The sequence below is a fragment of the Armigeres subalbatus genome, chromosome 1 (assembly GCF_024139115.2).
Source record: "Armigeres subalbatus isolate Guangzhou_Male chromosome 1, GZ_Asu_2, whole genome shotgun sequence".
NCBI classification, from domain to species: Eukaryota; Metazoa; Arthropoda; class Insecta; order Diptera; family Culicidae; genus Armigeres; species Armigeres subalbatus.
The window spans coordinates 156,295,732-156,317,403 of record NC_085139.1 but is presented as its reverse complement, the minus strand read 5'-3'; the positions used below and the strand labels follow the sequence as shown (position 1 = coordinate 156,317,403).

The 21,672-nt window shown below is 40.5% G+C and overlaps 2 protein-coding genes across 3 annotated transcripts in view; one reads left to right on the top strand and one right to left on the bottom strand.

Moving 5' to 3' along the window:
• Positions 1–19,560, top strand: part of LOC134206655 (protein max-like) — a 23,001-nt gene extending 3,441 nt beyond the window's left edge. The window contains exons 2-5 of the mRNA XM_062682382.1: positions 443–552; positions 16,688–16,795; positions 16,862–16,985; positions 18,888–19,560. Of these exons, the coding sequence (XP_062538366.1) occupies positions 443–552; positions 16,688–16,795; positions 16,862–16,985; positions 18,888–19,066 (521 nt within the window). The 3' untranslated portion in view covers positions 19,067–19,560. The remainder of the gene's footprint in view (positions 1–442; positions 553–16,687; positions 16,796–16,861; positions 16,986–18,887) is intronic.
• Positions 19,507–21,355, bottom strand: LOC134205368 (uncharacterized). 2 transcript variants are annotated; one of them, XM_062680568.1, is made up of 3 exons: positions 21,112–21,353; positions 20,174–20,861; positions 19,507–19,735 (listed from the first exon to the last, which is right to left on the bottom strand). In XM_062680568.1, exons 1-3 carry the CDS (start codon positions 21,201–21,203, stop codon positions 19,613–19,615), a joined length of 903 nt encoding a protein of 300 aa, XP_062536552.1. In that variant the 5' UTR covers positions 21,204–21,353; the 3' UTR covers positions 19,507–19,612. The 2 variants fall into 2 exon arrangements, with proteins under 2 accessions (XP_062536552.1, XP_062536553.1); XM_062680569.1 differs by lacking the exon at positions 19,507–19,735 and adding an exon at positions 19,755–20,076 and having other exon boundaries at positions 21,112–21,355.
• Between the last annotated feature and the right edge of the window lie 317 nt (positions 21,356–21,672).

Genomic DNA, 21,672 nt, shown 5'->3' with positions numbered 1-21,672 from the left:
TAAAGTAATGATTATTAGTGAATCGTTTGAAAATCGAAATTACTTTTGGTCATGATATGTCTCCATCTAGAACCACTATACGAAAGAACGATTACATTTTCTTTCCAATAAAACTACGAGCGTCTCCCTTGTCCCAGCACATGTGTGTTCGAAGCTTTTCATTGACTCTTGCTGCTCGAAAAACGTTCAGTGGCATACGGTTTGAAGCTCCCCAAGTTCACACTTTCGCTTCTTCCATGGCGAGCCGGAATAGAGCAACTACTTTAAATTCAATTTAATCTTTCTACTGATCGTGATTGAACCTATTAACGGAACTGCGCCTTCTCATTTAGCGACTTGCAATGGAAATGGTGGAAACTAATGCAGTGGTAATTGATACAGTCATAAGTGCTGGGAAATTGCGTGCGAAACAATTAACGGAATTTCGTCCTTGTGATTGCAGAACGTGGAAGTGAACGCTACGAAAAGACGCCTCAGAAAAGAGGCGCTGACATCAACTATGGAATCGACGATGCTCCACCGTGGTATCTTAGTATCTTTATGGCTTTGCAGGTAAATTGCACCAACCGACATCAGCAGACAGTTATCTAAAAAAATTGAAGCATGGCTTAAATGTTGCATATGTCGAATAGTGTTCATTGAAGATATGTGGAGGCGCATGGTTCTCCTAAGCAGGACGTTAATTAATAAATCAGTGTGAAAATGCCAAATGCAAGTACCGGTAGTTAACGTGTTCGAATTAATGAATATAGTTGAAAATAGCTCTTGAGCAGACAGATATGTCTCGATATAGTAAAATTCGATCTCATTTCAACCTTCTCTGCGGCTTAAGTTTATATATCTACGATGCACTTCGCGAGTCAGGTAACAGTTGATTACATTTGAGCACCGCCATAGTGCGTCCTTATCATCATCAGTGCTTCCGGAGGCTGATCGTTGCCAGTCGATTAGCAGTTGAGAAAGCGGCTCTTAACCTTTCAACTTGCACATTTTCTCCGATTCATTTCATAGATTCCAATTATATACTCTTATCAGAGCCTAAACTAATACTAGATACTTTGTTGTAAGATTACAAACGTTTACAGTGAAATCCGTTATTAGTTTTGTTGCATTCCTGGCGGTGAAAATTATGATATAAAATCGAAAATTGATCGGAATTGATTCCATCCACTTTTATTCTGAGATGTTTTCCTTTAATGGGCAATATAAATAACATCAATTGACACGCCCTCCTCGTTAGCTTATCAAACAATGTTTGCATTTCATGAGGAGAACCGGCTAAGCGTAGTTGAGATTGAAATTCAAAGTAGCAATCAGGTCGTGCAAATTAACAAACTGAACGAACCAATCAGCCTCATCGATTCATTAATTAAACATTTTCAGATCGTGCTACGGGTAAGGAATTGATTTTATTTTTGTTGTTTTTACCTTTTCTGTACTCCAAAAGGCCACACAGAAAAGCAGCAAAATCAATACAGAAAAGTTTATTTATTTATTTATTTATCATCAGACTAAGGCCGGAGTGGCCTGTGCTGCACATAGAAGACTTCTCCATTCAGCTCGGTCCATGGCTGCACTTCGCCAACCACGCAGTCTGCGGAGGGTCCGCAAGTCGTCCTCCACCTGATCGATCCACCTTGCCCGCTGTGCACCTCGCCTTCTTGTTCCCGTCGGATCGTTGTCGAGAACCATTTTCACCGGATTACTGTCCGACATTCTGGTTACGTGCCCGGCCCCCTGCAGTCTTCCAATTTTCGCGGTGTGAACGATGGATGGTTCTCCCAACAGCTGATGCAACTGTGGTTCATTGCCTCCTCTACGTACCGTCCGCCATCTGCACCCCACCATAGATGGTACGCAACACTTTCCTTTCGAAAACTCCCAGTGCGCGTTGGTCCTCCACGAGCATCGTCCAGATCTCGTGTCCGTAGAGAACTACCGGTCTTATAAGCGTTTTGTAGATAGTCAGTTTGGTACGGCGGCGAACTCTATTCGATCGGAGCGTCTTGCGGAGTCCATTTCCAGCCACTATGCGTCTCCGAATTTCTCTGCTGGTATCGTTATCGGCGGTCACCAGTGAGCCCAAGACACGAATTCTTCAACCACCTCGATTTCGTCACCACCGATAGAAACTCGTAGTGGTGGCTCACATTGACCTCTCTTGAGCCTCTTCCTAACATGTACTTCGTCTTCGACGTGTTGATGATAGTCCAATCCATTTAGCTTCGCTTTTCAGTCTGATGTAGGCTTCCTCCATCCTCTCAAAGTTACGTGCCATGATATCAATGTCGAGCGAAACCAAATAACTGGACGGACTTCGTGAAAATCGTACCACTCGTGTCAATCCCTGCCTCGTATTACTCCCTCCAAAGCGATGTTGAATAGCAGACACGAAAGACCATCACCTTGCGTAACCTCTACGGGTTTCGAAGGGACTCGAGAATGCCCTGAAACTCGAACTACGCACATCACCCGATCCATCGTCGCCTTGATCAACCGTATCAGTTTATCCGGAAATCCGTTTTCGTGCATTAGCTGCCATAGCTGGTCCCGATCGATTGTATCATATGCGGCTTTGAAGTCGATAAATAGATGATGTGTGGGCACGTTGTATTCGCGGCATTTCTGCAACACCTGGTCTGTTGTAGAGCGTTCACCCATAAAACCCGCCTGGTACTGCCCCACGAACTCTCTTGCAATTGGTGTTAGTCGACGGCATAAAATTTGGGAGAGTACCTTGTAGGGTACCGTTTCTCTGATCCGGAGCCACCGTGCCTAGTGCAGCGGTTGCAGTGCTTCCAATGGCGGATCGAATATCTCTCCAGCCATCTTCAAGAGATGCTGCGCCTAGCTGCTCTTCCGTTGGGAGTGCCACTTCCAGCTGCTGCGCGTAGTCTTGGGCTAGTCACCGTCTTGTAGCCGCCCAATGTTAAGGCGGACGACTCGACGCGTGTTGATCACCGTCGAGAGTTTTGAGCGCAGACATACTGCGACGAGGTAGTGGTGGATTCAATATTCGCACTGGTAAGTGCGTACGTTCGTGATGTCGGGAAGAATTTACCGTCGATTAGAACGTGGTCGATTTGGTTTTCCGTTACTTGATTAGGTGATTTCCATGTGGCCTTGTAGATATTCTTGCGGGGAAGAAAGTGCTTCGGGCTATCATTCCGCGGAGGCTGCAAAGTTTATGCATCGTTGGCCGTTGTCGTTCGATACGGTATGCAGACTATCCGGTCCGATGACCGGTCTATACATTCTCCCTTCCTACCTGAGCGTTCATGTCACCGATGACGATTTTAACGTCCCGCAGTGGGCATCCATCGTATGTCTGCTCCAGCTGCGCATAGAACGCTTCTTCTCGTCGTCGGATCTCCTTCGTGGGCAGTGCGTTGATGATGCTATAGTTGAAGAAACGGCCTTTTATCCTCAGCTTGCACATCCTTGCGTTGATTGGCTGCCACCCAATCACGCGTTGGCGCATCTTTCCCAGCACTATGAAGCGGTTCCCAGCTCGTTGGTGGTGCCACAGCTTTGGTAGAAGGTAGCCGCTCGATGCCCGCTTTTCCACACTTTCTGGCCTGTCCAGCAGATTTCCTGCAGCGCTACGACATCGAAGTTGTGGGGATGTAATTCATCGTAGATTATCCTGTCGCAACCTGCGAAGCCAGCGACTTGCAGTTCCATGTTCCAAGCTTCCAATCGTGATCCTTTATTCGTCGCCAGGTCGTTGCCGATGTATCGAGTCGTATTATCTTCTGTCGTTCGTAATAGTTGTTTTAAAGGCGGCTTATTGGGCCTGCAACCTCCTGTCTTGTCGGAGGGCCGTCGTGTCAGGGCTGTTAACGTCCACCTAACACAGGACTGGCTTGTGCGTTTTGAGGGCACACGGTCGTTTGGCGGAGCCTACTTGGATACATGCAGCTTTTATAGAGGTTTAACAGGGCCACTGTCAAACCCCACCACATCCTAGGCAGGCGCCACAACTCGCAGATGGCCTGGGGAGGGATCGTCAAGCCCTTGGACATAGTCCCTGCTACCCCCGAAAATCCAGAAAAGTACTAATCCATTTTCTCTGACACAGTTTGACAAATGAGGTGTATCTGAAGGTTTATTAAGAATCGTTACTTAACAGTGATCTGAAAAGTTTAAAAAACGGAGTCGAACAAAAGGTTAAGATTAAGGTTGTGATAATGGTACCGCTTCTTTGCACACCAGCTCTCCTAATCGCTCCCTCGAGCCCTATATTGAGTCGATTCGAGAGTGCATCACCCTGCTTTAATACATCTAAGGTAACAAATGACGTCGATATTTCATCCGCAACCCTTACACTTGATTTCGATCCGTCCAACGTTATACGAATCAGCCGTATCAGTTCTAGCATAATTCGCCGGAAAACCATGTTCTAGCTTAATTTGTCATAATTCATTTCTTTTCACTGAATCGTACGCCGCCTTGAAATCAATAAACAGATGTTGTGTCTGCAAGTTGTACTCCCGGAATTTATCAAGGATTTGTCTCAGGGTTAACATTTGATCCGTCGTTGATCGGCCCACATGAAAACCTGCTTGGTATTCGCCGACGAAGGACTCTTCAAGCGGTCACAATCTGTTGAACAGAATACGGGGCATAATTTTGTACGCCGAATTAAGGAGGGTTATTCCTCGGTAATTGACGCGCTCCAGTCTGTGCCCCTTCTTAAAGAGAGGGTAAATGAGGCCGTCCAACCAGCTAGAAGGCAATTCCTCGTCTTCCCATATGCTCGATATAATATGGTGCAGAACTTCATAAAGCTGCTCACCGTCATGTTTGAGAAGCTTTATTGTTTTTCAGCTCTTTAATAGCTTTTTTAACCTCATCTTTACTCCACAGCTTGTCCATCGTCGCTAGTATTTATTCTGTTCACCGATGACCGTCACTTCCACTATAAACAAAGTCTCGAAGTGTTGCTTCCACCTGGCAGCCACTTCGGTTTTATCTGTCAGCAAATTCCTTCTTGGTCGTTGCAATAACGGGAGATGGCGCTGTCTCACAAAACCTCCGCATATCGTTCTGCTTCATTTTTTTTCCTGCGCCTGCGCTGATCACTTGTTCTTTATATTCTTTCTTCTTCCTGCGGTGGGTTCGTTTTTCGGCTACTCTTGCTTCCTTGTACCGATCTCTATTCGATCGGGTATCCGACACCAACATCCGGCTACTGGCAACGTTCTCCTCGTCTGTCACTCTCTGACACTCCACATCGAATCAACCGTCCTGGGTCGCCTCTGTGCAGTGCCTACCACTTCATACTGTTGTGCTCACGCTCCATGGATCGACTCCATAGATCGTTGATGTTGTCGCTAACGTTGATTAGCCTATACGTTCGTCGAGCTTCTGGAGGTACTCAGCCGATACTCCTTCCGCCGACAATCGCTAGATATTGTAACGCATCGTTCGCTGTGATCTTTCGTTCGATACAGTTGACAACCGTGATCGAATTTTACTGATTTACTGAGATAGTGATGTGTTCGGACCTCTGAATGTCCGCACATCGATAACATCCAAGAAATGGCGCACATCCACCAGAACATGGTCTATCTGGGTGTCTCCAGGTGTGATTTCGGATATTCTTTCGTGCAAAATAGGTGCTACTGATGGCCATCCCTCTGGCAGCAGCGAAATTTACTAGCCGTAGGCCGGTGTCATTGGTAGCGGAGTGAAGGGTCTCCCTACGGAAAAGCTGAGATAACAACCGGAATTATACGCAAGTCCACCAGGTGCCACATTTGCCATAACTCCTCCGCCAAGTCAGTACAGCTTTCCAAAACTATTTTCCAAAAACGGGATAGACTCTTATTTGTAGTGGGCGACAAACCATGGTGCTAATCCGGCGGGATCCATTAAGGGGGACTCCTGGGTCAGGTGCAGCCAAAAACGGGTGATTTTTCTTAAAACTATTGATAAATGAGCAATAGTCCCCAGAATGTTTATGCAAACTTGGACACTTATTATTTGCTTATTGAGAAGTTAGTTTTGATACAATTTGATCACCAGGACATGCTTCCGTCCGGATGTTCCGGAAACTTTGTTTCCCCAGGGAAGTGGACACATTTTAATTAGCTCCGAAACTCATATTGTGACATATCAAACTTCATGAGCTCAATAGCTGATTTTTTTAGAGATGTTGGACACATTTGCCACGTCCGGATGTTCCCGAGAACCTGGTTTCCATAAAGAAGTGTACAAAATACATTTAGCTCCGAAATAGATACGCTCAACAAAAATACGTTTTTAATGTGTTTTCTAGATCGTTCAAGTGAGATGAAGCAACTAAATATTTGAAAAACTAAAAACCATCTTTTTTCAAATCGTATAAAGTGTTCAAATGTAATTTACTTGCATGCTAACGTCACTTGCTTTCAAACGTCTATTTTGACTTAAATTACATCATTTATTTTAAATCTATTTGAAATAATTTATCCTCTTGATCTTCCTTACTGAAAACCATAGAAAATGTTAGAATTAGAGCATTTGAACGTCAATCATCTTGTTCGGGTCTTGAATCAGGGCAGTATTTGGGCAATTTCAATTATTTTTGTCATTCTCTTTAATGGTCTGTAATGAACATGTAAGCGACCTCTACAGAACGTTAAGGAAATTGTTAAGAAAATTATTTTGAGCTTTTAGTGGATAGCTTCACTCTAAGACGAGTTTGACCCATTTAATTCCACCGTCCCATGGTGGTCCACCATCAAGTGATGGAATTAAAAGGGATGGTACAAACTCGTATTATGACAAGTTAAGGAAATGTTTTTATCTTTATTTCCTTATTTAAATTCAGTTTTCCCCACTTATCTTGTTCGATGGAATATCAAAAAAGCACATCATTGGTGACGAGATTGGTGACAGATCTATTATTATATTGTCTTCTTCTTCTTCTTCTTATTGGCATTACATCCCCACACTGGGACAGAGCCGCCTCGCAGCTTAGTGTTCATTAAGCACTTCCACAGTTATTAACTGCGAGGTTTCTAAGCCAGGTTACCATTTTGCATTCGTATATCATGAGGCTAACACGATGATACTTTTATGCCCAGGGAAGTCGAGACAATTTCCATTCCGAAAATTGCCTAGACCGGCACCGGGAATCGAACCCAGCCACCCTCAGCATGGTCTTGCTTTGTAGCCGCGCGTCTTACCGCACGGCTAAGGAGGGCCCCTATTATTATTATATTGATTATATGCGTAATTGGTGACAGATCTATTATTATATTGATTATATGCGTAAAATTGTTTATAAACAATAAATTCGCCATGCTATTTTAGTGACCAATCAGCATCAGCGGCCATCTTAGATACTATACCAACCTAATAATCACAAAATGAGAAGAGTAGATTTTCAGGTTATACTAAACAACACCCTACAATCCCTACAGTCGATATTTTGGTTTCGATGATACGTTTCAACGATTCGCGCGATTCATTCCATAAAAATGAGAATAGCATGCAAAAGTCATGTACTCGAGGGCTCTGCTCTTTTCCAGACTTAAACTCTATTTGAAATGTTTTCGACATGATAATTTGAAAAACAGAACATATTCGATTTTGGCAACACGTTCGGAGCATTTATGTTGCCAAAATCGAATATTGCCGTAATCGAATGGTTTTTGTTTTCTCATGATATTTCACATTTCTTCACTTATTGTGACACTACGAAATATCACACTGTGACACTTTTTTACACGGATTTTGAAATTTAAGCGATTACACTGAACATTTTTTACTCGATTTTTTTACATTTTTTTCACGTCGATTTCGGGGTCTAACCATTTTTCACGAGAGTTTTGAAATTTGTGCATTTTTCTTTGAACAAAAGAAGTTTACGCTATTTTTTACTATTTTTTCTCATCGGTTTAGGGCACTAACCAGTTTATTTACAAGGACTATTATATTTACTTGGGTTATGAGCAATATCAAAAATTTAAAAAAAATGTGTTGCCAAAATCGAATATTGTCAAAAACGAATGGGGTTTGTGTATATAAAATCGCTAAGGCGTAAGCAACTGTTGTTGAGTTCAATAAAGTTAACAAAACATCTTGAGGGAACATTAGTGCGTCACGTGTCAAATATTGCTAAACGAATGAAAATGGTGTACAAAACCAGCCAAATTTTGCAAAACATTGTTAATTCAACTCCTGAATCTACACAAAAAAACAACAAATAAAGTTATCCAAAAAATGGGATGTATCTATTAAAGCCTGTCCACGTTAAATTTCGGACACTGAGATAATGTCTAATTGATTTGTAGCCATTTTATCAATTTGGACAAAATGAAAATATGCTGGAAGTATCACATAAAGCGAAGATTGAGGTCATGTAAATTGATCTTCTCAGTGGTTTATGAAAATTTTCAAAAAACGCATTGGATGATGGGTGTCCGAAATGAATGTGCTACAAACTGTACATACAATGTACGATGTTCCAATGTTTTTTTATCAACACAATAAAAATATTTCATAATACAACAAAACTCCTAGGTACGTTGAGGAATGGTCAGTAAACGCACGCTATTTGACGATCAAATCGACAAACAGAGCAATACGCCATACAACTTGCCATCGCTGAATGAACAGTCGGGAATTTTCGGTTGAATTCCCCAGAACTGAGATTTACGAACCTCTGAAACTCCCCATCATTTTCTATCGGATTTTCTTAAATGTCACCTTCCAATTTGAATAATTATCCGTGGAGTATGGTTCCAATCAATTATATTGAGCAAGATCGACAGAGCGATAGTGTTAAATTATGAATCTGAACGGTGAACCGCGATGCGCAATGTGCTTCGTTATGCGGTTGCAATGATAATAAGAAGATTGTTCAATACTTGTGGGATTCCAATCAAACAAATCGGTGAATCTATAGAAACTCTATTCACGAGAGCGAACGAAAATATTCTAAGGTGTCATAAAATGGTCAACTGCACATATTAGCGCAATTAAATAATAAAGTGGTTTTATCCCACTTATATTCAACTAATCCATGAAACAGCGCGAGATAGTATCAATAATTTGATTTTCCTAATCATTGTTCATTAGCAGCCAGTCAGCATTCTCTCATAGTATGAAAGGTTCTCAATGAAAGCACTTTTTGAAAAATGTCGTAATACCACAGCTTTTATGACTATTTTTAGCTAATTTCTAATGCATGCATTCGTCTCTTAGACTAAGTTTTCCGTATCTGATCAACACTGCCATTCTTATGTGGTGGAATTTAGTTTACATTTTATTTGTTTGAGACGAGACCTGATTTGTCATTTCTTGTAAATATATTATCCAGAAAATAATAATGAAAATAAATAAGCGTAAAACTTGACATGCGAAATTTACGCTATTCAACGCTGAAATGGTCCTTCCTGACAAGATTGTTACAACTTGTATGCAATATTGACGATTCACGCCAAATATTGTATACATTTAGGCTATATCCCGCGTGGAATTACGATAATAATGATGTTCCATTTATGTGCATGATTTTTAGCGTACATTTCAGTGGATTTTTCTATCTGTGTAGTCAAAAATATATTGACGCGGTTTTCGCACACATTCTCGAACAAAAACACAATTTAGTCACGTTAATTAATTATCTTGAGTGTCCACAGCACATGTTTGTCATGAAAACTTTTTTCAGCTGGTCAGTTACTTCCGTCTCAACTCTTGTCTTGCATTGGCATTCTCAGTCACCCTTGCTTCATGCAGGCTGGAATATCGTAAAGGGTGCGAATATTACTAGTTATTGAGGCAGGTTTTTCTTGTCGGCGTATGTTGAGGAGCCGTACGAGACTCTCCCCAGCTGAATCGAGCAAGTCATGCAGTTATGTCTCGCCAATTAGAAGCTGATGGTCAGATGCGATGTCAACGCAGCGTTTATTACGGACATGTTGTATGCCCCGGTCCTTTCATGCAACAATGACTAAAGAATCGAAGCGAACTTTTATCAGGTATGCTCTCCGAGTACTACCCTGGAACAATACGGTTAGATTGCCTTCCTACGAAGAATGGTGTAAAATAATAGATTTACAAACTCTAGCTGCTAGAAGAAAATTTTCTCAAAGGCTCTTCGTGTTCGGAATTCTTTCCGAATATGTAGACTGTGGCTTCAAGGCACATCAACGTGTCTCGAAGACAACTACGGCATTAAACACTTCTTGCGCAACCTACTCACCGTTCCTCTTCCGGGTTGTCTTCTAAATATTATCTTCGCTTGACGTTCTTCCAGCATACGAACAACGTGTCCAGCCCACCGTAGTCTGCCGTGTTGTATAAGCTTAATAATATCCAGCCCTTTATACATCTGGTACAACTCGTGATTCATGCGACGCCACCAGATACCGTTCTCCTGTTTACCGCCAAGTATTATCCGCAGCACCTTACGCTCAAACACTCCGAAAGCTCTCCAATCAGATTTAACGTCCATGTTTCATGGCCGCATTAAGCCACCGGAAGAATCAGAGTAGTATACAGCGAATCTTGTTTAGACTAGGACTTAAGCTGGTTACGAAGTCCGCAATAAGCCCTATTTGCAGCTGAAATGCGCCTTTTACCTCGCGGAACATCATTATCGCACGTCACTAATGTTCCAAGATATACAACTTCTTCTACCACTTCAAATATTTTATCATCCAGCGCCATTTCACTACCACCACCACTAATGAACCTACGTTGATTGCCAGCGACCATGTACTTCGTTTTGCTGGTATTGATCGTGAGTCCAATCCTCGCTGTCTTACTCTTAAAAGGCACAAAAGCCTCTTCCATGGCACGACGATCAATCCCGGTTAAAATTACTATGTCTGAAACTCGATTTGTGTAATTGCACAACATGTATTATTTAGTTTGCAAAAGGTATTGAGGGTCCACTTCCTTCGGTGAGCTTTGATTCCACGATACCAGTACGGTTACGGAAGTGTTAGGGCCGTCACTTTATGAAGGCAATTTTCTGGGTTTCCGACACCTCCCCATGTAGATTTTTCCATACAAAGATTTTTATTTATATGGCGCGTAAGATATTGACAGACCCCCCCTCCCCCCATAAGTGCTTACGTAATATGTGTACGGCCCCTTACCCTACAATACATTTTTCAAACTCAATCTTTCACATGTTGTGCAATTGCACAAATCGGGTTTCAGACTTAGTAATTAATTTTATTTCAAGGAACATAAAAGTATGCTTGAAAACTAGCCGATACACCTTGATACGTTTCTGATACGGCCTCTTGCCCTCGAGAAACCGTCGATAGGTCCTAGAAGAGGAACTGTCCTAAACCCCAGACTACTGGTCTATAGCCAACGGTAGTCAACGCAACGGGGTGGGCACGCCAGGCTTCTTTTAGTCCTCGAATCCCGGGGTCGATGGAGGTAAATGGGGAGCTTTTCGGACTTGCTAAAAATCGGGAGCTTGGAGTTTAGGTTACAAATAGTTTATTACGGTATGTATGGGGTGACAATGTCAGATCACCTACAAGGCCAACTTGTGCTCGACGGCGTGCACGAATCGCGACGATAGTAACAAAACTGGCTTGGCTTGGTGGCGGAACTCGCTGGATTGGTTCGGCGCCGGATAACGGATTGCGCTGTACTTGGTAGTTATGACCAAAAAAGGATCGACGGATGGCGGAACTCGCCGAATTGCCGACGGATGGCGTGACTCGTTGGGATGGCCGACGGATTGAGCGATGTGGAACTCACAGGTTTGCCGATGAATGGTTCGGCTAACGGATGGCGTGGCCAGTTGGAAGTCTGACGGATGACGTTGTCTCACACGACTTGCGGAAGGATGTCCAAAAGGGATCGACGGATGATGGAACTCTTCGAATTTGATGGAGGGTTCGGTCGACTGATGGCGCGATTCGCCGGAATGGCGACGGATGGCGCGATGCGTGGGCTTGTCCAACGGACGGTAAAACTCGCCCAATTTAGAATTTTGAAACCCATATTGCCAGGGTTTATTCTAAATGAGTTTTTGCCCGTACTGGCTCCGGGAACTTGTTCCAGAATGACCGTTCCGGTTGATGTCCATCCTATGGTCTCAACTACATAAAAAACATGTTTCCGGAAAAATCCAAGAATTTTGATACCAATATTGCCAGGGTTTATTCTAAATGAGTTTTTGCCACTACTGGCCTTCCGGAAACTTTTTCCAGAATGACCGTTCCGGTTGATATTCATCCCATGGTCTCAATACATGAAAACATGTTTCCGGAACAATTCCAAGAATTTAGATACCCATATTGCCAGGGATTCTCCCAAATGAATTTATGGTCACTGTAGGCCTCCGGGAACCTGTTCCAGAATGACCTTCCAGTTGATATCCATCCTATGGTTAACTACATGGAAAACATGTTTCCGGAAAATTCCAAGAATATTGATACCCATATTGCTAAGGTTTCTACCAAATGAATTAATGGTCACTTTAGGCCCTCCGGAACCTGTTCCAGAATGACCGTTCCGGTCATATCCAATCTATGGTCTCAAGTAAATGGAAAACATGTTTCCGGAACAATTCCAAAAATTTGGATACCATATTGCCAGAGTTATTCTAAATGAGAGTTTTTCCCTACGGCCCTCCGGGAACTGTTCTAGAATGACCGTTCCGTTCATATCTATCTTATGGTCTCAACTACATGGAAATTATGTTTCCGGAACAATTCCAAGAATTTTGATACCCATATTGCTAGGGTTTATTCTAAACCAGTTTTGGCCACTACGGGCTCCGGGAACCTGTTCCAGAATTACCGTTCCGGTTCATGTCCATCCTATGGTTTCAACTATATGAATAACATGTTCCGAAACAATTTCAAGAATTTTGATACCCATATTGCCAGGAATGAATTTGCGGATATAGGCCCAGGAACCTATTCCGGATGTCCGTTCGAGTCCATATGATCACGTGGTCCTAATACGTTGGGAAGTCATAATCCAGAATTTTCTGCGAAACTGGTAACTCGGATACAAGAAATCATCATTGGATTCTATAAGATCAACTTTCCATTTTGAGACATGGTCAGCAAATCTGGAACTCCGGTAACCAGGTAATCCAGATCGTCCTTGACATGGATCGGATAGAGGATGAATTTCCATAGCAAACGGAATCGTCCAAATCGGTTGAAAACTGACGAAGTTTTGGTCATACCAAAACGTGGGTACCGGTACCCTGTCGGTACGTTACAGGTAAAAATATCTGAGCCCCTCCCGCCCCCTTACTGGATTTTCATTTCGTACCACCCAAACCTAAATTTTGCGAGTTTGAAGATGTCCGGAGTTTCAATTTCCTGCGATGTTCAGAACCCTAAAAACTTCACTTGAAAACGAAAAGGTAATCGGGTACCCAGTCGGTAACAAAAGGATATATTCTTCTCACCCAGATATTTGTTCATTTGTAACGCTTGACGGAACAACTTTTGGTAGCCAGGATTTCTTGTATGACTGAGGACTTTCCAAGAGATTTCTTGGTAGCGTAGAACATATATGTAACGATCACATTATATTCTAAGGATCAAAAAAGCATGTATCAATTTTGAAACATGTCGACTTCTGGTTAGGCGTGTAGACCTTTTGTCCTTACTCCAGAGATTTCTTGAATGATCCGGAACATATGCTGTGAACGCATTCTATATGCTAAGTACCGAAAATAGCATATACCGATAGACCTTAGACGATAGACCTTTGGTTACGCAGGCAGACCTTAAGATCTTACTTCAGAGATTTGTTGGATGCCTAAGGCCTCACTTCAAGGTTTTTTGGAGACCCAGAAGATATACTGTGAACACTTATTGTTCTAAGAAGCGCATTGAGCATGTAACATATTTGAAACTGGTTGATAGTCCTTTGGTTACGCGTGTAGACTATCAAGCCTTATTTTAAGGATTAGGTACTTGTATAACCATGGACAAAAGCTGTAAACCTAAACAGTGTACACAACTTATACGAATTTCTGTTTCCAAAATGGTCAAAATTATCTAAATCGATTGAAAATTGTTAAAGTTTTGAAATGACAATTTATGGACACACGGGTACCAGTCGCCCATCCACGTGGTAGAAAACATCAGATGCCCCTCCCACGTCCCTTCACTATCCTCATAATTTTCTACAGATGCTCATTCAGTATTTAGATGTCACCGAGTTCCACAAATGAACGTGCTAACAAAAATGAGTTTATTATAATTTAACTTTTACAGGTATTTGGAATCGCGCACCACTAATGGGTGCACTGCTATGGTTCACATAGTTGTGCCATGCCATCCATCGTTGTCTTATTAAACTCACAGCTGTTGGACTGTTGCTGCACTATGGAGTTAATTTTATATAATAAAATTGTTTTAATAGTTTTTCAAGCAAAATTTGAAGATATTCAACAGATATTTATAACAAGACGAATTGACTAAACCCATCTTTAAGTGTGTAATTTTGAAACATTTCATTAAATCTCTACAACCACTATTGGTGGTTGCTTCAATAAGGTAGGGTTACTCTAGTTAATTTATCATACAGTATTTAGCACGCCGGCTAGCGATTTAAATGTCATTAAAAGCTTACCTGCTAATGATCTGGCTGTTTTAAAATCAGTCAATTATCTGAAGCTGCGATCAGTTCCCATTCCTATTAATATTCTAAGATAAATAACTCCGATATTGATTACAGCATCACCTGAATGACTACCCGAGCAAAGTCTGATATCATAAATAGGGCAAGTTAAAAGCATATTTTGAACACGACATCAAATTGAAATCATAATTTGTTTTCAAATTCTAATTTTCGTGATTGATTACCTCTTTTGATTTTATTATGTTGTAGATTTCTAAATCTTCATCAAACTGATCAATTATTTTGTTAACGAAAATCAACATCAAAATTAGTTTTCTATTTGCTTTCATCGAGCAGGAATAGTTTTCAAATTAATGTCGCAGTAAGATTTTTCTATAGATTTTGATCTTTTAGTGTTAAAACGACCAAAAGGATATCAATCTGAGTTATCAAAATTTGGCATTTCACAAAAACAAAATTAATTATCGTTATCCCAAGCTTTGCTCAGGAACATTCCTGTCCTTAAAATTCCATCAAAAGTGTTTGAATCACATTTCCTTTTTTTTTAGCATTACCTCACGATGATCGGCGCTATTGTATCGATACCATTTATACTTACACCTGCCCTATGCATGGAAGATGAAGATCCTTCGAGGAATAATTATTTCCACTATGATTTTGTGACCTGGTGACGTATATTGTACCTGGGGTGCGACTTCCTATCGTCCAGGGAGGCACCATTTCTTTCCTAGTGCCCACTTTGGCTATCCTGAACTTACGCAGTGGCAATGCCGCAAAAGACGTAATCGCTGCCATGGATCCGGAGGAAAAAGTGAACTCTGGCAAATCAGGATGCGAGAACTTTCCGGAGCTATCGCAGTCTCAGCACTGTTCCAAGTTATCATAGGATACACTGGACTTGTAGGAAACTCGAAAATCATCACCCCGTTGACCATTGTTCCTACTGTATCTTTGGTCGGCTTGACCTTATTCTCACACGCAAGTGAAACTGCTTCAAAGCACTGGGGCAGAGCAGGAACACTCCTAATGACCCTATTTTCCCAGGCCATGACCAACGTTCAAATACCAACCTCAAATACCGTAAAGCACATGGTGTAGAAATTGGCTGGTTTCCACTATTCAGTGTTTCAGTACTGCTGACAATCAGCAATACGTAACTGAACGAAGTATACCGATCCATATGAAGTTTCCAGTAGCCTTGCGAGCAATAAGGCGTAGGGTTGCCAATCCGCAGACGGCGAGTTTGATTCTCGGTCCAGTCTAGAATATTTTCGGGTGGGAAACATTCTCAATTCCCTGGGCATAATGTATCCATTGTACTTGCCACACAAGATACATACGCATGCAATGACGGGCATAGATAAGCTTTCAATTAATAACTGAGGAAATACGAATAGAATACTAAGTTGAAAAGTAGGCCAAGCTCCAGTTGGAATATAGAGTTATTGAAGAAGAAGAAGAAGAAGCACCATATAAGGTTGGTGTCTTTTTTTAATTTTATTTGATGATTTTCAATATTTTAGTTTATTTTCCTTTCTATCGCACTCACTAGCTCGGCATTTGTTTATTCTTCAACCGGTAAAAAACAGGCAAAATTTCAAAATTTATGATGTTCATATCAATATTTTTGTGGCTGGAATTCAAAACTACAAAGAAAACCAACTTATCAATGCACTAATTGAATGTGGAAACCAACATAAAAAAATATTTGTATTTATTGACACGCAAACAACTTGTGCAAAAGATAAACTTGAAAGGTTATTAAACTTTTACTCTCGCATGTTGAAATGGTTCATTATTTCATGTTTCACTTATTCAACGCATTGGTTTGAATGGCCTTGTATGATTGTGAAGTGAAATTGAATAATTCTGTGCTTCATCAATAAAATACTTGCGTTTTTTTCACTTACCCCATTACCCACTTACCCCACTGTACCTTAGTTTTGAAGTGGTATGAACAGCAATGGGATTCGATTGTAGTAATTTTATTAGGGACAACACTTAAACTACAAGTATTAGCATATAATAAATAAAAAAAAAAAAACAAATTTATTGACGATTTGCCATTAGGTACCTGATAAAATTTATTAAGTGATTCGTTCTGTTCTAGGCCGAAAAGCGCGCTCACCATAATGCTCTGGAGCGAAAAAGACGTGATCATATAAAGGACAGTTTTACGTCCCTGCGTGACTCCGTTCCATCGTTGCAAGGTGAAAAGGTACGTGTCCAATGAGTTTAGGAGAAAATATCCTGATTGGTATCGGTCTTATCTGATTACTTTTAGGCAAGTCGCGCACAAATACTGAAGAAAGCAGCAGAATACATTCAGTTTATGAGACGCAAGAACAATTCCCATCAACAGGACATAGACGATTTGAAGAGGCAAAACACCTTGTTGGAAACTCAAAGTAAGTACCTAGTTGATCTGTCGAGCATATTAGGGGTGATCGGGGCAATATGGGCCACCTAAGGAAATCGTTCCGAAAAGCTCAACAAATCATCATTCAAATGTAGTTGACTTATACTAGAGAGTGTTACCTTTCTTATTACATCGATGAATGGTTAAAAATGCGATTGGAAATTGTTGGAATGTACTTTTCAAAATGTATTGATTTTAATGTGTGTTCCCGACTATACGGGGTAATATGAGCCACTATTTGGGGCAGTATGGGCCACCCATCCAAAACGTTTTTTGGGAGAGAAAAGTGTGGTAATATAAAAGAATATGATATTCCTACAACAGTTTAGATGAGTTGAGTTAGTTAGAGTTAGTTAGTTAGAGTTAAATGAGTTGAGATTTCCTTCCTGACAATTGTATATACAAAAAGTTGGTGAATTTAATGGGGAAATGTAAAAAATCATTAGAATACAATCTTGGGTCCGCTGTTGAGGAAAACAAAACAAATCCACGGAAATTGATCTAAAGCAGTGGTGCTCAGCATTTTGGTTTTTTTTCCTTAGTTTACTTATCACACAATAAAAATGAGCTTTTACCATGCAAATTAGCACTTGTTCCAAAGCTTTCAAATATATCTATCTGCTGAGGGTAATAAAACGGATATTGGTGTTTGTGTTATTTTAACACCAATATCCGTTTTATTACCCTAAGCTGATAGATATATTTGAAATCTTTCGTCCAAGTACTAACTTGTTTTAAGGCAAAAACGCACAAAAAGCTGAGCACCACTGATCTAGAGTGCGGTGCTGCAAATAGTTCAATGACATTTGCAACACCCGGGCAAAGCTGGGTTCCTTTCGCTAGTAGGGACACGGCAGGTATTTCCGTCCATCGTCGTAGGGGCTAAAACCAACGAAAGCAACGTACATTTGCTAGAACTCCACTATAGCAGAACGTTTCTCCTGAGCCTATGATTTGGTACGTATGAGTTTTACAAAAAAGCGTCTCTTTTATTGGTTTTCGAGACTATGACGAACAGACGAAAATACCTGCCGTGTCCCTACTAAATAAAATTATTAAATCGCACAACAGCGGACCGAACCGATTTGCTACTCTTCATCGTTTGAACAGCCATATTCAATTCATCAATGGTCTTTTTTTCTGTTTCGATCGCAGTAATGCTGTGTTGTAATTTTTTTCGTAATGAATCTTACAAAGATGATATTATTCTTGTATTTGGCAACTGAAATTTGAACTTGTTCGCATATTAAGGCCTGATATCTTGCTATGTGCAGGTCTGCTCATATTGCCCCATAGAGACTGGTTTTGATTCAATTATAATAGATCTTTTGATTGTGATGTATTTTGACCTGTACTTTAATTAGTCATGTGTCAAAACCTTATTTATAAACTTCAAATCTCATAATAATTTTGCATATGCTGCGAAAATTTACATTTTCAAGTGTATTTTTATGTTAGAATTGAATTTTAATGCGGTTTTCAAGTTGAGGCATATGTCGAGCATTCTCCTGAAGTGAAGATTATGTAACTTTTACATGATAAAACTTGTCAATAAGCTCAAAATGAGAGTGGCTCATATTGGCCCTACTGCCCCATATATTAAATGTAAACCTCCTTCGTAAAAACGTCACACTTCATGTCCCTTTTTTGCTCGTTAAGCTGGCCAGGCCAAAGTGCTAAAAGTATGAGACAAGTTAACTTTCAAATTCGGAATTGTCACAAGAATGATTCCTTCAATATGCTATTCAGACTTTTCACTGGGAATATTGTATATGATGTTTCATATAAGAACATACGTTATCGAGTAATAAAGCTCGTAGTCTAAACAACCAGTCAGATCTGTTAAGAATATATTATAACCTGATGCCGAATATTTGCACAACTCACACAGTTCGCCAGCTAGAGCAAGCGCGTGCAACCGGGAATTTTGGCGATGGCAGCGACCTCGGACTAGGCATGAACGATAGCTCACGCGAATCGGACAGTTCGGACGTTGACGACGGTGCCAGCAATCATGGCATGGGCGGAATACACCGGAACAAGAAGCTGAAGACAAACATGAACTACTGAACCAACCAAACGATTGTTGGTTGGTGGTAAGATTCTATACCTTAGATTTAGTCACTTTTACAGAGCAAGTTGAGTAGAATATGGTGAGATAAATGATGGCACACAGAGATCAATGTATGGCCATTTTTTCGCTGCTGAACATAATGAACAGCTTTAAACACATTACTATAACTAGTTTGGAGAATTTATCTTCCTGCGTAATTGCATCTACTTTTTATAAATAATTTGTAAATGAAGGAACTGGTGATCCAAACTGATTGCAAGATTAAGGTGTACAAAAATTTTCAATTTTATAAGTTTTATGTAACTTTGTGTTCCCATTTTTTTCTGTAATTCCGTATTTGGCATCCATTTAATATGTTCCAAACGAATATAAAAATACAAGCGAGTTTGAGACGGAACGAACAGGATATGTTATTTCTGATAAAGAACAGTGTTAGCGGATTTGAAATATTAGCTTTATGTGTTTTTAAACATACCTTTAAATAATCCCATTTTATTTACTTTTGGATGAAATTTTGGATAGAATAAAAAGAAATCCTTGCACTACTGTAACTCACTAAGTTTGTCTTGTATTGCTTTAAATTTTTCTATCGTACTAAGACACCTTGTGGCACTCTCAAGACAATCTAGGCAGATTTGTTGCGGTAATCCATCGTCTTGCCTTATCTGGAAAGGAAAGGATAGATGTGAGAGTGTAAGTTTGGCACAGTTGCAGTTTTGTATTTTCTCAATACAAGTGTCTGTAGGTATGTCTGTTGATTAAAGAGGTACGGCTCAAACAGCGTTTGTGCTGTCAACCAGAGGCTGAATAAGAAACGGGTTTTCCTGGAAGGTGCGAGATAAGCCCGGTTTCCCGGTTTCAATGCGAGATAACCCAAGTAGTTGGGCTAACATGATGATATTCATATGTCCAAAGAAAATGAGAAACTTTACAACCCGAAATGTTATCTAACAATTGACACTTCCATGACCAACTAAAGATTACGCCGAATGTGCCTACGCCGGAACTGGAAAACAATAAGAACAAGCAACAGACGATCACCAGCGACAATAATGAGAACAAAAAGAAAGAGATAACTAAATGATGTAATGCGTAATACTCACCGTCCCAGGTAACAAGGATTCTAGGATATAGGCGGCCTCACTGCCATAACTAAATATTGGTATGAGCAGTTCGTTTTCTTTAGTCGAAAGACACAATCGGCAGCTGGTGGGACCAACAAAGATCTCTGTGTATGCCGCGGCTTCCAAAACCCCATCATTTTGGTCTTGTTCGGGCGTAGCGGGATCGATTATTGTCAGCATGTGCTCCTCCCCAATTTTCAAATTATCACTACTGCCGATTCCAGGTACAAAAACCTCCAGATCATTGGTACCTTCATTTACATTGGAGATTATCACATCGTTCTCTGATGTTAGAATTAGTGCTTCGACCGATTCTGTGGATAAATGTATCTCAGTAGAATCATCTGTTCTGTCACCATTTATGAGATTTCCGGAAACACGTTCTTGTCCCAGTGAAAAATCAATCATATCTTCCTCTCGCGTGGCGGCATTGACGGGCCGGTCATCTTTGAGCGATTTAGAAACGCATTCATTGAAATTATTGTGGAAAATGGTCGGTATAGGGACCACGACAGGGCGGATTGTTTTTTTCAGTTTTGTGTTGTGTGGTGGATCCAGGAAGCACTCATTAGAAAAATGTTCTGAACAGAGGAAATACTTGATGATGTTGTTAATGCTCTTGTCTAGTAAATCCTCCCGACCAGCTGCTTTTGCCCATGCTGCAGAACTGAGATGAATAAGAATGTGCTTAGAAGTTAAATTGCTAACTTGTTTCTGTATTTTTTTTTTTTGAATTTAGGGGAAAGCGATCATATTTTTAATACCTTTATTGCAAATTTTAAAAATACGTCTTCTTTAATAATTGTAATTGTTGCTTATTAGCAATATGAGATATCTAGTTTTTGAGTCAAATATAGAAACAGATCTTCTAATAAACATAAGTAAATTGTTACAAAACAAATGTTATCTATACTTACAATTCTGTACTTTTTGGAAAGCCGAAGTACTCAACTGATCGATTAGTTGCAACAGAATTATAGCAAGATGCTGCACAACAACGCTTTGACATTGCTCCTGAACTGATAGTCTTGAATTATTTAAACGCTTTACAATGCATAATACATTAAAATTACGGTGTTTAAATAAATTACTATTATTGTTAATTCCTTTCTCAGCCAAAATGTTCAGAACTGATTTGTTTACAAATATTTTTGTTCACGTCATTCACTAACTTCTCATCAATGAGACTCTAGTTTGTGTGCGTGTTATTTTAGGCTCACGTTGAAAGTTCTCACCTGGTTCTCACGAACTCACGCTGGGTTAAGGTTAAGGTTAAGGTTGAAAATGATCACACATTAAATTAAATTGAATGAAATTAAGATTTCAATGTGACAGAAAAAAAGATATTTAAGTTACTAGATAAAGATTGTCGCTGTCGTCGCTGTCCGGAACATCTTTTGCTGGCGAGGATAGGGGAGCTAAATGTCAAAGAAGAAAAATCTATACGATTTGACAGGTATGTACCACACATGTTTCGG